Raw genomic sequence first — 18,030 nt, 5'->3', positions numbered from 1 at the left:
TGATTAATATTCTATCTTGTAATACGAGAAACAACCTAAGTTTTTTATGACATGTTCATGTATCCCACATCTCTTGTTTATGGAATTTGTGTACTCTTTAAATACATCTGGTTTTATCCACCTATTGGCTTAGTTTTCTGAATTGATATGATAGTAGAGTTGATATTATACCAAAGTTAAGTTATGCTCTAGTGTATTTCGCTCGTGCAACCCCCTTTGTCAAATTCTACATGTTTTTTTTTTTTTTTTAATGTTATATGGCGAAAAGGTTTAGAGTTAGGCAAGGATTTGCACAAAAGTGTGAAGAGCGATCTGCACCTTTAAAAACATCATCTGAAACACTTATTAGTTGAGATCCAAGAGATGTCAATGTTTTGTTAATTATCCTAGTCATTGAAGAGGTTTCACCGAACTTTTGCGAGTCATTGAAGCGGAATCCGAGTTTGATTGGTGAGGATAAATCGGAGTCCCGTGCTTGTTTGGATGATGCAGAAGGTCGAAGAACATATATTTGGAAGTGGAAGTACCAAATGGAAGTTGCTCGATGTATATGCAGTACCAAGGCTTATTTCGAAAAGTCTCGTCCATCAACATTTGTTAGAATTGCACAAGAGCACGTTTCCAGTGAAACCATTGAAAGCTTGAAAACTAAATTAAAATTTGAATATAAATTATAATCTCAACCAAGAGGCAATTTTATTGGTCAGCGGAAATAGAACTGGGAGATGGAAGTTAAATGAAAACTCCATTACTCATAAAGAAAGTCGGGGTAGCCTTTGTTACGTTTTCAAAATATAATGTTTAAGGAAATACATTCGTAAAACCTATATTAAATTTACTATACTTATAAAATCAGGTTTGATTAATAATTAAAGTTGGAATTTGAAATTCGCATCGGTGGAATTTGGATGCTATAGAAAAACTCAAATTAAAATAATCTCTGTTATTAAGATAGAGTAAAACGATAGTCTAATTTGAAAATTAGAAATTTGTCCTTAAACTAGTAATAGACAATCTTTTAGAGAATTTATGTCAATAAGAGAAAGCAAAGGTCCATACGTCTTCAATGACTTACATTTTGTGCTTTTGTTTGAAACTATATATATTCAATTTAATGTTCTCTATAAGCAATTGAATAAATAGTTGACATCAAATAAGATAAAAAGGAGGATATTTAATATAGCTTATTTCAGTAACTACACTAGCAATTAAATCAGCATAATCGGATCTATATATCTGAATGATCATAGTTAAAGTAGAGAAAACAGTTGCAACGGGGCATGCCACATAGCTATTGTGTTTTTGTGCATGGGTTTGCTTGGTGTAGCAAGAGTGTGAACTGCCTACTTGAATGTATCTTGTACTTTTTATAACTAGGATTTCATGCAATGTGAACAAACGTTTGAGAAAAATGCCAAACAATGTTGATCAAGGACTGTTCTAATATTTTGATTTATGACATGGGGCTCTCAATCACCACGATTAGAATAGCAAAAGAAATCATGGAAATATCTTGGAATCAGCTATGAACCTTATTTTATGATGTTGAGAAACTTGGAAGAATCCGTCCATATTATTTCACTAAACCTATTTTATGCATTACGTGTTAAAAAGCAACTACACCAAGTAACATGGAAATCAATCAAAATTTATGCCATAAATTACATGTTCAACCGACTTACCGTTAAAAAGAAGATGTTCACAGCATTGGGAAGTGGATTTGTTACATGAACTTTGCAGCCGACATGAGCGGGTGGTTAAGATTAAAACTTCGCTTCTGGATTTTAAGTTTCCACGAGGGCATTGGTTCCATATCTGTCTGTAATCGTGCGTTTTTGTTGTCTACTGATCTGGCTATGGAGATTTTTCATATAATGCCAGAAGAAATTGTGTTTCACACACTGCCCTTTTGGCAGGACTTTGGCTGAAGTGCAGCAAAATACGCATCCAGATGATCAACGGATTCCAGAAAATAACGCGGTTTTGGCCATTTAAGGTGCGAGAATGAGATTAATTTTCGTGCGCGGATCAGGCACAGGAACAACTCGTACGACCCGACGGGAGGCTGTTTTCCTAAAATAGCCCCGACTCGACACCCAAACCCCAAAAGCGACGCTACAATTATGTACGAGCAAGGACGCGCTGCGGGCAAGTGCGTGGGCCACTCACTCCATAGCGACGCAATTGGGGTCAGAAACTCCACAAAGACAAGGATTATTAAAATTCAAAAGAATAATAACCGAAAGCACTCTGATAGTGATTGCTCCCATCTTTTTAATATTTTATTTTAGCCACCGAAAGCACTCGATTGCTCCCATCTTTTTAGAGTTCCACTAATCTATCCAACCCCGCTGTCGTGTCTTTCCTTTTTCAATTGCGTTATGACGGTCGATAAAAGAGAAGAATTGAGTGGGGAGGGGTCACTTTGGTTTTAAAAAAACCTGCATTCGTCAACTTTGACAGGCTGTAATGAACCGTTCTTATTGAACAATTCTAGCAAACTGGCCCTAGACCTCTGCATATTTAGCCAATCCTGTCTTCTGAGTTTAATGACCTACAGAGATTTTCATTTATGTTCTGGCTTCTAAACTTTTCCATCTCTAGCTGTCACTGCTTCTGCTGCTATACTTTTCAATTTTTTTCTCAAAGAGAAGATCAAGTGAGATCAATGGAGGGGAGGGCCAAAAAAAAAAAAAATACGCATCTGTGAAAATGAGGGAATAGCAAGAGGCACTTCTTCTACTCACACTTCAACAGAAGATCATGAAATGGCTACTTCATCAGAATATGATTATGAAGTATTCTTAAGCTTTAGAGGACCTGATTCTCGAGCAGGTTTTACTGACTTCCTTTATACTAATCTTAAAGATGTGGGAATCTGTACATTTAGGGACGACGAAGAGCTCCGCGTTGGGGAAGAGTTTGCCCCAGAACTTCTCCAAGCAATTAATCAATCGAAGATCTCAATACCTATCTTTTCGAAAGGTTACGCCTCTAGCGTGTGGTGTCTCAAGGAGCTAGTCCAAATGGTCTCGTGCCAAAAAGCTGGAAGACAAAAGATCATGCCCATTTTTTATGATGTGGCACCTTCAGAGGTTCGACACCAAACTGGGGGTTATGGAGAGGCCCTTGATTTACATAAAAAGAAGCAACGATATGACAAAGAGACTATAAGTCAATGGGAGGCTTGCTCTCAATGCAATTGGGAACATAAAAGGATGGGACTTGCATGGAAAGAAGGAGAACAGGTGATTGCTTTTAGCATTCCATCTTATGTGCATCATTAAAACTTTCATTTTAATCATTTTCTTTTTAAGATTTGTGTTAGTCTTGTTCAAATTGAATTTTATGCTATAAAAGTGATTACACAGAAATCACGTTAAATAATGGGACAATCCCGATGTTGTCCTTGTTTATTCCAAACAAAATTTTCTTCGGTTTAGGTCCTTCATTATTACGGTCTATAACAACACCAATTGATCTACAATGAAATAAATCCTTGAAGAATGCATTACGAATATGTCTCTAGTTTCAATTTGGTCTTGTCAAAACATAATTTGGTTCAGCACAATTTTCTAACCCTTTTGGTTCATCTACAATGGAATAAATCCTTTTGACCATCTCACACTTTGGCTTGTCAAAACTTAGTTTAAGTTCATGCAATTTTCTAACTCATTGTCTTTTGCATCCTACAAACTCTAGGAAAGGTTTTCAATACCCAGAGGTTTTGAAAAAAAGCGTTATTTGGCCATATCGAAGCCCTTGGTTAGTGTCGACCACCATGTAAATGCAATCATGGAAATGATAGGTGCTCAGACAAGTGAAACACGGATTATAGGAATCCATGGGATGGGTGGCGTTGGAAAGACGACTATTGCCAAAATCATCTACAATCAACTTTCAAACACTTTGAGCATTGTTGCTTTTTAGTGAACATTCGTAGAAACATCAAAAAATAGAGCATTGAATGCTTGCAAAATCAACTCATCTCTGACATCCTCAAAATGAAAGTGAATAAATATAAAATACATAGATGAAGGGACTTGGATAATTAAAGACAGGTTGCCTAATAAAAGAGTCCTTCTTCTTCTCGACGATGTGGAAGAAAAGGATCACATTGATGCACTTGTAGGTAAGCATGATTGGTTTGATAAAGGGAGCAAACTTATTATTACTACTAGAAACAAAGATGTTCTCAATGTTCTGAAGTGGATGACTCGTTATGAGGTTGATATCATGGATCCCGATCAATCTCTTCAACTTTTTAGCAAACATGCCTTCAGAAGAGATTCTCCTTTAGATGATCATGTCAACCAATCCAAAAGGGCGATAGGCATTGCTGGAGGTCTTCCGCTAGCTCTTGAGGTCATAGGTTCACTTTTGTCTCGCACTTGACAAGAAAAAGTGGGATGGCAAATTGAACGAGTTGGAAAATATTCCTCCTAAGAATGTTCAAAGAAAGCTGAAATAAGCTATAATGCATTAGATCTTCGAGAAAAGCATATGTTCCTCGATATAGCTTGTTTTCTCATTGGATATGAAAAAGACAATGTGATTCATTTTTGGGATGAATCTAATTCTTTTCCGGAAAGAGCCATGGAAGTTCTACTGAACATGTCTTTGATAAAGATTAAAGATGATAATGAAGTGTGGATGCATGACCAACTCAGAGATCTTGGAAGAGAGATAGTTCGTCGAGAAAGTAACATGAAAATAGAAAAGCAAAGTAGGGTGTGGGATTATAAGGAAGGATTGGATTTATTGAGGCGACATAAGGTAAAATCCCCTCATATAAATTCTTAGTATTTATGGATTTGTTTTTCAGAAGATAAGCCAATTGCTTTTTGTGTTGTCTAGCACCATTACAACTTACTCAACCAATACTTTATTAAAGTAATGATAATACTCAACCCAACCATTTAATGTAGTAGATTTGAATAAATGGGTTTTTAAATGTTTCCTTTGGGCAGGGACAAAAGGAAGTTGAAGCTCTTTGTCTCAAATTTGACCATGAGCGACGGTATCATTTTACCTATGAGGACTTTAAGAGCCTATCAAATCTAAGGTTCCTTGAAGTTGATGATTCGAAGGGAAATTTTGGTGCAGAGGAGACACTTCTTTGGCACTGGCATGAATTGCCATCAAATGTTCTTCCAACAAATGTTTTCCAAGAGAATTTAGATCTTCTTCCACAATTACGGTGGCTTTCTTGGCATAATATTTCCCCAATGTTTAACATAACAAATTTCTCCATGGAGGATCTGGTTATTCTTGATCTATCTAAGAGTAGAATTAGGCATGACTTGGAAGGGGTGGAGTTACATGAAGGTACGTTTTATAGTAGACAACACTTATTATTTCGTCTTATTAGATTCAAAAGTAATCTTTGCATGATTCTTCTTTTATAGATGGCGAAGAATTTGAAAGTTTTGAATTTGTCCTATTGCCAACGCTTGAAGAGAACTCCCATCTTCTCTACTCATCCAAATTTAGAACGTTTGATCCTACACCACTGTGAATCATTGACCGAAATAGATAGGTCGATTGGTAAGTTGGAACGTCTAGCTTTCTTAGGGTTAGGCAATTGTCGAAATCTTCAGAGGCTGCCGGACAAACTAGGAGATCTTGCGCGCCTTGAATACCTATCTCTGGAATGTTGCAAATCATTGAAGAGCCTTCCGGATACACAATTGGGAATTTGGAATCATTGATTGAGTTGAAGTTAAGCTATATGACAATCAAAGAACTACCTGATTCTATCGGAAAATTGAAAAATTTGAAAGTAGTTAGGATGTGGAATGGTGAAATAAGCAAAATACCCGATGCCTTTTGGACTATTGAGAAGCTTGAAGATATAGGAGGCTATTTTGACTCCGCACGTGTGAAAATTGGTGATTGCATCCACAGGAATCAATCGCTAAGGACATTGCGTTTGATGGATGTGGTTATACCGGCACTGCCCAGGCTTCCTAAAGTCTTATCTATCTATATTTGTATAGGTTGTACATGGATGCGTTTCCGGATCTCTCAAACCTCACTAATCTACGAGAATTGGAGCTGGGGTTTGGCCGCGTTTGTACCGATGGGCCTCTGGAAGATCCTGTGCAGGTAGATAATCTAATGCCGCGGTGGTTGGGGAATTTAACCAAACTGAGGTCTCTGGATCTGCGCTTTGATTGTCCGACCGCCTCCACAATAGACGACCCTAGCCTCCCTCCTCAACTCGAGTCACTTGGCCTCACCTTCTCTAATCTGTGTCGCCTCCCGAGGCTTCCCTCAAGTTTGTCCTCCTTAAAGTTGCACGGTTGCCGCTCACTTTCCTCGATAGAGGATCTATCGAATTTGAACAAGCTGTCATCTCTCTGGATTATGGGCACTGCAATTACAGAGATTCAAGGCCTTGGTTGTTTGGAGAACCTAAGAAGTTTGGAGCTTCATTGTCTTCGACAAGTGAAGATACTACCCGATCTGAGCAATTTAAACAAACTAAGTGGTCTTAGAGTATATAATTGTGATAATCTGGTTGAGATTCAAGGCGAACTACCAAAGTATTTGGATAGGTTGAGTATTTCTTATTGTGGTTCGTTAGAGAAGTTGCCTGATCTATCAGGCTTGAAGGAACTGCAAACGATTGAAGTGCGAAATTGCACGAAATTAATTGTGGAGGCAATTTTGGGCTTTGCACGGAGAAGTCAGGCGGATTTGTGGGAGAACCTACGATATTTGCGTATTGGTGACCTTGAACAGGTGGAGATACTACCTGATCTAAGTTATTTAAGCAAACTAAGGAGTCTCGAAGTAGACTCTTGTCGTAATCTAGCTGAGATTCAAGGTGAACTACCACTATCTTTGGAAAAATTGAAGATTTCTGATTGTGAATCTTTACAAAAGTTGCCTGATTTGTCAAGTTTGAAGAATCTGGAACATGTTTACATAAGACGTTGCATGACATTAAAGGGTAAGGCAATTCTCGGCTCTGCTCAGAGAAGTCAGGCGAATTTGTGGGAGAACCTACTATATTTGGGGATTTGTGGCCTTCGACAGGTGAAAATACTACCTGATCTAAGTGCTCTAAACAAACTAAGATGTCTTCAGTATCAAGCTGTGGCAAGCTGCTTGAGATTCAAAGCGAACTACCACAATCTTTAGAACAATTGGAGATTTCTTCCTGTAAATCTTTGCAAAAGTTGCCTGATCTGTCAAGCTTGAAGGTGGAAATAATGAAGATTTCTTCCCGCAGATCTTTAGAGAATTTGGATGATCTGTCAAGCTTTTTTGGGCCGCAAATTGTTGTCATTGTACGTTGTCCAAAATTAAATGTGGAGGCAATTCTTGGCTTTGCTCGGAAAAGTCAGGCCAACTTGTTGGAGAACCTACGATATTTGCAGATTCGTGGCTTTGAACAGGTGAAGGCACTACCTGATCTTCGTAATTTAAACAAACTAAGATGTCTTCGAGTAGAAAAGTGTCCTAGTTTGGTTGAGATTCAAGGCGAACTACCACAATCTTTCGAAGAATTGGAGATTTCTTCTTGTGGATCTTCAGAGGTTGCCCATCTCCCGGCTTGAAGGACTGCAAAAGGTGGTAATGAAAGGTTGCATGCGGTTGAATGTGGAGGCAATTTATCGTCTTTGCTTGGAGAGGTCAGTCGAATTTGTGGGAGAAGACGACGAATTGGAGGGAGAAAACGAATCTTTTTCTTTTTGGACAAGAAGGCGACGAATCTGGATCTCAGCAAGAAGACAACGAATCTGAATCTAAATCTGAGGGAGAAGACAGCAAATATGAACATGAATCTGAGGGAGAAGACGATGAATGAGTGCACATTGCTTTTGAAAGCTTCTTGATCCACGACCACAAATTGTTCCCTTGGGTCCAGACTTTAAACGAATTGAGGTGAGTTATTATCTCTGATAACCAATGTTTTCCTTTTTTTTTGGCAATAAAATTCTTTCACAGATATGAATGGAGAACTTTTACATGCACTCTTTAATGACCTTTTGTTCATGCTTGAAAATCTGATGAAGATATTGAAATTATGTTACCTTCATTCGTACAACCAGAGTGTTCTTAATTATTTGCAACCATCCGTTCTCTTTTCCTGGTTTGGTTTGGCTTTTTTAGCAATGTTCTCTTTGGATGGTTTCTACTTGCTTTTATGTTTCCTAGCTGGAGGTATGCATCTCGATTACATCGTTTTTCATTTGATACGAACAAATTATTAGAGATGCCAGTCAATTTGCTGCTTCACATATTTCAAAGTTATTAACCTAGCTTCGCATTGGAGATAACTTTGTTATGCAGTAAACAATTCGATGGAATGTTTGTTGGAAGGTCATATAACTGTGGTTCCCATCCTGGAAATTTACAGCATAATCAACTCATCAATGCAATCGTGAAGAAGACAAGACACTCTGTATCGATATGTTGTTCAGTTTATTTTCTAGGAAAGGTGTCCTTACTGGGTTTTGCAAATGTTATGGAGAAGCTATAAAATGAAGAGAGACTAATTTCACTTGGGTAGTGGCATCAATAGTTGGCGCAGCAAACTTCCATTTGTGACAGGAGGGAGGACCTACTTAGCTTCTCCAATGTATCATAAATCATCCTATAGTCAAAGGCTAATATTTCAGTATTCCTGGTGCATAGGACATCTGATAAGTCTCACTCAGGTCAAAAATCATGTAAATGGACTCTTGTGTGGTCTCCATTATTGCTTACATCTTCTAGAAATGGTTATGCCTCAGTGACTATCTGTAATAGAAGCCCTTCCATTCATCTCAAGCTATACTAGAGGACTCTTTTAGGTTTTAAGTTTGACAAGAATTGCTAAGGGAGACATCTCAAATGACTAGCTTTTTGCTTGTTTCTAATGTTGCTGAGAGGTTTCGGAGTTTGAGAAACTTACAAAAATCTTTCTGTGCAGGGAGCTGTGGCTAATTGGGCAGCTATACAGATGAAGACGGAATGGAGGAAAATGAAGATGACATTCAAAGTGCAATTTACGTCCACTTTATAATTACTTTGGGAGTTGATGCCTGGGAATCTGAAAAAGGTATTGAATTTATGTACCTCCGTACAACTAGAGGGTTCTTAATTATGTGTGAAAATATGCTTTATTTTCTTAGTTTTGTTTGGCTTTTTTAGCTATATTCTCTTTGGATGGTTTCTCCTTGCTTTCATGTTTCCCAGCTGGAGGTATGCATGTTGATTGTGTCCTTTTTTATTTGATTTATGACAATTCATTAGAGATCCTGGTTGATTTGCTGCTTCACATATTTAGAAGTTGATACCTCACCTTTGCATTGGAGATAACTTTGCTATACTGTAAACAATTAGATGGAATGTGTCTTCAAAGGTCATAGCACTATGGTTCTCATCCTAGAATTTTACAACATAATCAACTCATTGTTGCAATTGTGAATAAGCCAAACTCTGTATTGATATGCTTATGTTCAGTTTATTTTCCAAGCAAGGTGTGCTTCTTGGAAGGATTTGCAAATGTTACGGAGAAGTTATAAAATGAAGAAAGAGGAACTTCACTTGGGTAGCGGCATCAATGTTAGTGCAGCAAAGGTTCCATCTGTGACAAGAGAACAGACCTATCTAGCTTCTCCAAGGTATAATAAGTTGTCATAATGTTAGGCTAAATTTCGGTATTATCAGCGCATATGATAAGTCTCACTTGGGGTCTGAAATCATGTAAATCGACCCTTGTGTGATCTCCATCACTGCCTCCATTTTCTCAAAATGGTTATGCCTAGGTGGCTATCAGTAATGGAAGCCCTTTTATTCACCTCAAGTTATACTAGATGACTCTTTTTGGTTTAAGGATCGACAAGAAGTGCTAAGGGAGACATCTCAAACGACTGGCTTTTTGCTGGTTTCTAATGTTGCTGAGAGATATTGAAGTCTAAGAAACTTACAAAAATCTTTCTATGCAGGGAGCTGTGGCGTTTTTGGGCAGTTGTATAGATGGAGACCCATGCAAAAGGCAGATGATGGATGAAACTTGAAGCTGACCGTAGTCCCTCTCATAATCTTGGGGTGGTAAACCCTGTATTCGTCTGTTTTAGGGGGTAAAAGGGCTGTTTAGGCAAATCTGATTGTGTTTTTTCCTTTATTGTGGGCCCACAAAAATGATTATTACATTTCATCTAATGTGTGTTCTGTTCATTGTTATGCGATAGAACTTGCTTATCAGTACCCAGATGTTCTTCTATGAGAAAACACTTGAAGGCCATGTCTGGACCGGGAGAAAAGTTGTGTTCTTAGAGTGGTGCTCAAGGTAGTCTTAGTTGCTCATGCCAAATCCAGTTCATGGACCTCTCGATGTGAAAATGGTGCTCAATGTAGTCTTAGTCATGAGTTGTAGGCACTCACAACACAAGAAACATGGATTGTTGGAAGTCATGGAATGGGCCATGCTGGAGAGACGACTCTTGCCTAGCTCATCTACAATCATCTTGCACATGGTTGTGAGCACTGCTGCATTTTTTCTAACATCTGTGAAACTTCAGAGCTCAAGGGCATTCAGTTCTTGCGGAATTACTCATCTCCAATATCCTCAAAAGGAAGTTGACAAAAATAAGTAATGTTCATGAAGGGATCAAGACAATTAAATATAGGCTTTTCAGTAATAGAGTTCTCGTCCTTTTTTATGTTGTTGACCAGAAGAATCAATTGAATGCACTCATGGGTAACATTTGTGATATTCGAGCATTCTGAATTCTTCAATGGGGAATATCAAGCGCTGAAGGATCTTGAAATTCTCAGTGCTTTTTGTTTGTAATATCGGTGCTTTTTGTTGATCAAAGGCACTACCATCCTTAAAAGATTCAGCCATTTCCTGAAAAATTTAGAAGAAAATTTCAGCAGAGGAGTTCATTTTCCAATAAGAAGTGCATGTGGTACTTGAAGGTCCTGCATCCACAACTAAGTCTGCTGTCAAGGAAGATTTGAAACTTAATTGGTTATTGCCCTATGTCATCTCAGCAGAACTTCATTGTTGTCTTTCTTGGGATCGTTATCAGTTATACATAAATTACAACCACACCTTGGCAAGTTGACTTGAAATATATTGTTCTTGTAGGTATAGTTATTCGTGGCTGATTTTGCAACCGTTTCCTGCCTTTAAGATGGATCGTTGTAACCTGCTTATGAAATGGGACAATGATTTCTTTTGATCTATTTCTGTGAGTTTGATTTGGTTTAGATATATTACTTTTTGACATTTTTGGTTGGCTAATTGAGTTACCAGGAAAAGACGAGTCAAATTGATGCTAGTGTTACTACATTCAAATGCATTATAGTGTTACTACAAATTTCTTTTGGTCGGCGATAGAGTGTTACTACATTCAAGTGCAGTACTTTCATCAATTTATGCATTGGTCATTTATGCGAGAGCCATGGAGCTTGCTGGTTTGTACTTTAAATTTGAACCTTGTAACCCTGTCTTGTAAAACTCAACTTTGTTATTCCTTAAACCATGAAGAATATAGTCAAATGTATAGGTTTTAATATGTGACTAAAGCTCTTTCATTCACTTTTGGTTACCTAGGAATGGAGCTTTAGGTTTTGGTAAGGAGAATCATTAAACGACAAAAGAGTCCTATATGACGGCTTGAGCTCTTCCTCTCGGTAATAAGTAAGAAAAACTTAAGGGTTCTTTCTGTAAAGGCAAACTACCCCCAGCATAGTTACTAGTATATTCGATGACCGTATATCTTTCCTAACGTTTTGGTGCAATACTTCGACTTTTACTGTAATGTACAAACTCCAATATATCATGCAATGTCAAGGACTTAACTGGTTTCTTGCACAATGTGCTTTGAATGGTCACAATTGGCAATTTATGCTTTAAAATGATGAAGGAATTTTTGTTTTTTCCGATTTCCACTAATATTTAGTCCGGCATATCAGAAATAGAAGGTAAAAACTTACAGCTCTCTTTCCAAAGGCCAATCAGATCATTCCTACATCTCTAAGCCAAGATGATATAAATTGGTTAACAGTTGCAGTACTTGGTTGCACCGAGAAATATTTTATGTGCCAATGAGCTAGTAGTAGAAGGTAAGGTCACTGATTGAAAAGTGTTCTCTCAGTCTTTGTTTTTTTTTTTTTTTTTTTTTGGTAGACAGTCTTTGTTTCACCTTACAAAACTGGTTAATTGCAAGACCTTGCAAGTCTTACAGTTCCAGAATTCACACACGTCTACCAAATTTGTGAAGTTCAACACAGGTTCAACCCGCAAAAATAGAAAAATATAAATGAAGGAAAAAGGCAGCATGATTCAGCTCTTCATAGCTCAGCACAGCATCCACACATCCCTTTAAGGTTTTATCGAGTCTGGTAAACAAAGCCATAGGCCTAAGATTAAATTGGCAGGTAAACTTGTGAGCGCATTCATTCAATAGGTATCACAGAGTTGTGTTTATGAGGATATACATTCAATTTCATGCTATTAACATTCCAAGTGAATTTCAGTAGAAATCCTATTCATCTTGTGAGGGACATGGAAACAGATTGATGGAATGCATTACATGAACAAACTTCATCCGGAGCTGCCTAATGATCCTCAAGAAATTAGGTGCTGACTTAGGAGCATTTTATGTTAAGTTACTCTTGGCATCAGAGTCTTAACACAGCCTCAATGCAGAAGCAGAAGGATTCCTCAAAAGCATAAGGTTTCCTTTGTTTTCACTTCCATATTCCTTCAATCGTGGGTCCATGATGATTTTGCACAATCCCCATGTCTCCGCCATTAATTCCACACCATAGTAGAGTAAATGGTCCGTGATGCTGTTACCAGTTACCAAGATGCAGAAACACACTTTGATTAGTCGTCCGTAGGTGTTTCTGGTAATCAAGGACTGGCATTCTCTTGAACAGGCTGGTCTGTCACATGATGACTTATTGCACCTAGCCATGATAAATCCACAAAATAATTGCTTGTGACAGGTAGCTACGACTGAAACTACCTCCTTACCTGCTGCACATTGGATCTTCTCCAGAGCCATCACAAACTTTCTTGACCTCATAAACCAGACTACCAAATCCAATATCATACAGCCTTACCTACAAAAAAAGAGGATTCCAATTACATGTGAACACCGACATAGGAATTAGTAAGATTATCTCACATCAATATGTTTATCTGTGGCTGTCATTGAGCTAGTTGCCAATAATATAGGCACTAGTAGACATACATAATTTAAATGAGTAATACCTTATAACTGCACAGAGCTTAAGACTAGGTCATCAGCTAGGTCATCAGCCATCATAGAGATAGAGAGAGAGAGAGAGAGAGAGAGAGAGAGAGAGAGAGAGAGAGAAAGAGAGATGGGACAGGGAGGCAGAGGGAGGAGAGGAGGGAGGGAGAGAGAGAAAGAGAGAGTAATACATATTATTAAATTTTGGAATTGGTACGGGAAACTATGATAGCTTTACAGGAATGAGAAGGGTTCCTTATGTATTGTCAAAGAGGTCATGAGTATGAACTGCCCTGCTTTGTAAGAAGATAAACAAACAAAACTATTAAAATTAATGTGCTGAATAAAGTGAGTGCAAACATTGCTGGAAAAAATAAGACTTCTCCAGTTAAATAGGTTGAAATAAATGCAAAGCAAACATCAAATGCAGTCATCGAAAATTCCTCATAATTTACCTGATATTCCGTCAAGATCAAAGTTATACCACCCTAGGGAAGTGATGGTATGTCTTCTGTGGAACCGAGAATAGTACAGAGGCAAATGAGGCACAATATCGTGTCCATTAGTTATATGTTATTGTATTTGGCATGCTGTAGTAAGACACAAACATTGCATTGCCAATATGAGGTTGTCCAAATGTCAAGTAAATCAAGCGAGTGCTGGTCTGGAAAAAACAGCTTCAGCACACACAATTAGACAACCAAATTACTTGAACGTTAATACTTTCACGAGGGGAAAACTACTATGCATCAATAACCATAAATTGCATTTCACATACGAAGGTGAATGAATAGAACAGCCCTTATCTCCATGAGGGTTGGAGGTCTAGCATTACTCTGTCTAGATCCCATCCATAATTTTCCCAAAACCAAACCCCACAGCCACAACAAAACCAACCACCCCACCCTCACCCCCAAGTAAATTTACAACCAAGGTGCATTTAAATGCTCCTCCAGGAAGCACTTGGATGCTGGTGGGGTCAGTCACATCCTGCTAATGACATAAACAGAACATTCCAGGTTCATGGTGAAATTGCCCCTTGAACCCCAAAACTTACATCATTAATAGTGAAGGAGAAACTAAATCCTAAAAGGGCCAAAATGCATGGAAAGGGCCATGACGTAAACAAAACATTCCAGGTTCATGGTGAAATTGCCCCTTGAACCCCAAAACTTAGAGTCATTAATAGTGAAGGAGAAACTAAATCTTAAAAAAGGCCACAACACATGGGTATGATGGCTCTGAACAATTTTCAGCAAGATATCAGCAAACAAAAATGACATTTTAAATCATCCAAGTGTTCGGACAAGATGCTACAATTGCTACTAATACTTCGCGAAAAGGTTTAGTTTAAAGTTCATGCAATCTATGATCCCATTGTAGGCCAAGTGAATGTCTGTATAATCTGAGTCCAAGACAAAGTTTGACCCTAAAAAATCACAACTTGTCATGGAGGAGAGAATTAACGGGACATGACGTAGGGGTGGGTACCAATTCTGGTCCCAGTTCTGCAACAGGTGCTTGAAAGACTCTGGACCACTCTGTCCAATAAAGCTGAGACAAAAAGCATAATTTAGACATTTTAGAATTGGGTCCAGCCTATAACATATTTGGCCCCGTAGTCCGACTGAAAAGAGCTGCTTCTTTTGGTTTTGGTTAGCAAGAGACAGACAGAAACAGCACAGAACACAGATTTAGGATCAATATATTCTAGTTTAAAATACCTTAGCACTTCAAGATTACATGACATAGAATTTGAGCTTCAAGAGCTTGCAAATGTTATATGTCGAACATATCAATAATCCCATTAAGTTTCCAGCAAGTAAACTTTGTAATGATTAGTTGGAAGTCTTTATCCGCTATATTTAGGTATTCGACCAATTTGAAGCTCCATGGCTCAACATGTAAGACTCAATTCAAACAACTAGATACATAGACCATAGGAGACTCAGGTAAAGGGTTGTTTGCAACCCATCCTGCTTGTGTTTTGTCTATAGGTTGATTTGCCAAAAAAGAAAAAAAAGAGGGAAAAAAGAATAGAAGAAGATGCTGACCAATTGCAAATATAAATATGAAGCCATAGAAAGTTCAAGACATCAATATATGAAATTGACAGAAATTGCCAGATAACTATTAACAGACCAAAACTGAATAAATGGAAGGACACAATAGAAAAGAACCAATATCCGAACCATAACAATTTTTTAACTAACTTACCACAAGATCAAGTCCCCAAAAGGATGCCATAGCCCATCAATAGAATGCCCTGTCACCATGATGTTGATGTCTCCATATAAATCCTTGGCTCTTTTAACAGCATCCATAGTACCAAGTTGCATTTTCGTGTTGTGATAAGCATAATAAATCCACTGATGAACCTAAGCAAAGACAGTAGAAAAAGACTGTAACTCATTCCAAATCAGAAGTATCCACAACTTGCAAGAGGCTTATCATCTCTAGAACTCACCATGGCAACAGAAATGCCAGGGTAGTTTATGTCGAGCTGTTTCCAGTAGAGATCTTCAACCCAATTCTGTATCCTGTAGAAATAAATAGAAGTAATCACTAACTGAAAAGCTCAAAAACTTTTCAAGAACAAAATTAGTGAAGTATGTGATCTCCTCATGACTCCATCTAAAATTACAAGCACATAACTTTCTTGTCTCGGTGGAAATGATTCACTTTTTCCCTTCTTATTGACAGCAGACCCATGTGCTTTGTCTACGTATTCACCATAGGCTAACCTTCTTAGCTTAAATTTTCAGCAAATCCTTCGCATGTCAAATGTGAGAGGAAGAATTGCCAAAGTTAACATGCATACCTTTGTTCTTGAGAACCTTTCAGAGCTATAACTGCAGCATTAAGGTCCCGGCCTCTCCAATATATGCCTACAGGTAATATATTTTGGATAGAAATAAAGACAAACAATTAGATGCAATTCGAACATAGAGGCATCACAAGCATTGCAAATTGGTCAGCCACTACAACATGAATTATATACCTATAAGCAGTGCTGGATGTCAACGTGATTTTGAACCCCTGCTTTCAGATAACAGGGCATTCATAACCAATCAGAAGCTAAAAAGAGAAGGCAGCATGTGCCAACAAAATCTCATCTCAAGAATTGGCCATTTAATATTGTACTGAGGACCTATTCTTTATGCAACTTTAGCAAAGATGGCATTTTAAAATGTAGTCAAATTACCTATCTTTCCATCTCAACTAGGACATGTCCAACTAGAAAGTTCTGTCAAATCAGACATGTAAACCTGCCAAATAATAATAACAACAAGCTCTAGGTTAATGGGAAAGTCTTTATAAGGAACACTTAACAGCAGATGCATAATCCCCCACCATCATTGCAAGTGTGATTTTAAACAGCTTTATGAGCCTTGGGACTCACTCTAAGTTTTGCATTTACCAGTAAAAAAAGTTCAGATTGAAAATGCACTCACAAGCTCATTCAATTACAAGCAGCGAAGCAAGTCTCTTATGTCTCTAGCAAGCTATTTCAATGAATCAAGTGAGCGGAACACTTTAAGGAAACACCAATTCAAAAAAATATTTCAGTATATTTATGCCATCCTTGTTCATGAACTTAAAGAACTATATCTTCAATGCAATGTGATGAAAGGGGAATAAGTAAACAACATAAGGCTCCCCTTTCCCATAAGCTACTTCTCTGAAACCTACAAGCTACAGTCCATTACTCGACTGGAGAAAATAGTCAAACACTGAGATACTCGACAAATTTTATCCCCAAAGTAGAGATGGCAGGGTGAAATTTTTTTTGTCGAACAAATATAAGGAATCTCGATCGATCTGACCCTATTCCAGTGATAGCATCGATCCAAACTCGGTAATCCAAGAGCTCAACAAAACCAACCAGATACAACACAACACTCTCAATCATACGCTTTGAAAACATCCAGATCTACACCAGAGGAATCATTCAGCTATAGTATGCCCGACTCAATTAGGCACTACAGCTCCGCAACACAGTCAAACGATTTCCCCCAACCCTGAAATGCCTAATCCGCCAAATTCACTACACCAACCTCACTTCCCCAGGCTCAAAACCGACGTACTCGATACTAGAGCCTGTCTATACCAACCTTATCACGATCCAGACTCCCGTCCGAATCAAGTCAGAGGATCACAACCGTAACTGATTACATGAACCGCCACCTGTTCCGCTCCACATCCTGCAAGAGAAATTCCAATCTCCGCAACCTTTCCATATACGCAAAACGATCGCGCGCGATCAAATGGCGCAATCGCCCGGCGAGATGGAGAGGTCGATTGCGGTCTTTTGTCCGTATTGCTCGAATTCAAACCTCGAATCCTGGTCTTCGCAGCGTTCGTGGACTCCGTAGCGATTTTCGCGACGGATGGCGATCGAAACCTCCGGCAACTTGGGGAGAAAGGAAGGAGGGGGATGATGGATTTTACAAATTGTCCTTATCTGCCCTCGGGCTCTTGCTCTGTTGGCGGCCATATTCGGTAAGTTCGGTGATTTTGTCGTTTCCGTGAGGGCAATGAAGGAAGTTTCGCTAAAATGAGACGCGCTCCAGGGCAAATTCCCGTTCCCTCTGGCTCCCCTCGTATGGCGCTTCCTTTGATGTCTTTCAATTGAGCACAGCAAAAGTCACAAAATGTCATTCTAAAGATATCAAAAAGCATGAATGATTTTTGAAAAATCAAATTTTATAGAAACCAATCTTCAAATCTCTTCCTTATTGGTGACGTAAACACATCAATCCCTCATTCAACTCAAGTCACATTTTACAAGCACAAAGCAAATTCATAGATCACTCCT

The 18,030-nt window shown here is 38.4% G+C and overlaps 2 protein-coding genes and 1 non-coding gene across 3 annotated transcripts; 2 read left to right on the top strand and 1 right to left on the bottom strand.

Annotated features, from left to right (window-relative positions):
- The first annotated feature begins 2,705 nt into the window (after positions 1 to 2,705).
- Positions 2,706 to 5,720, top strand: LOC120292974. The gene is made up of 2 exons (XM_039311630.1): positions 2,706 to 3,248; positions 4,971 to 5,720. Exons 1-2 carry the CDS (start codon positions 2,769 to 2,771, stop codon positions 5,406 to 5,408), a joined length of 918 nt encoding a protein of 305 aa, XP_039167564.1. The 5' UTR covers positions 2,706 to 2,768; the 3' UTR covers positions 5,409 to 5,720.
- A 1,830-nt stretch (positions 5,721 to 7,550) lies between these two features.
- LOC104417494 lies at positions 7,551 to 11,186 on the top strand. The gene is made up of 4 exons (XR_005550600.1): positions 7,551 to 7,896; positions 8,927 to 9,055; positions 9,460 to 9,620; positions 9,945 to 11,186. It is a non-coding gene; the product is annotated as an uncharacterized LOC104417494 (transcript).
- Positions 11,187 to 12,375: 1,189 nt separating this feature from the next.
- LOC104415068 lies at positions 12,376 to 16,568 on the bottom strand. Its single transcript, XM_039310709.1, has 8 exons — positions 16,545 to 16,568; positions 16,213 to 16,250; positions 16,033 to 16,110; positions 15,679 to 15,751; positions 15,429 to 15,589; positions 12,989 to 13,072; positions 12,646 to 12,897; positions 12,376 to 12,593 (listed from the first exon to the last, which is right to left on the bottom strand). Exons 1-8 carry the CDS (start codon positions 16,566 to 16,568, stop codon positions 12,578 to 12,580), a joined length of 726 nt encoding a protein of 241 aa, XP_039166643.1. The 3' UTR covers positions 12,376 to 12,577.
- Between the last annotated feature and the right edge of the window lie 1,462 nt (positions 16,569 to 18,030).

This window comes from Eucalyptus grandis, chromosome 4, assembly GCF_016545825.1.
Source record: "Eucalyptus grandis isolate ANBG69807.140 chromosome 4, ASM1654582v1, whole genome shotgun sequence".
NCBI lineage: Eukaryota > Viridiplantae > Streptophyta > Magnoliopsida > Myrtales > Myrtaceae > Eucalyptus > Eucalyptus grandis.
This window is presented reverse-complemented; position numbering and strand designations above follow the sequence as displayed.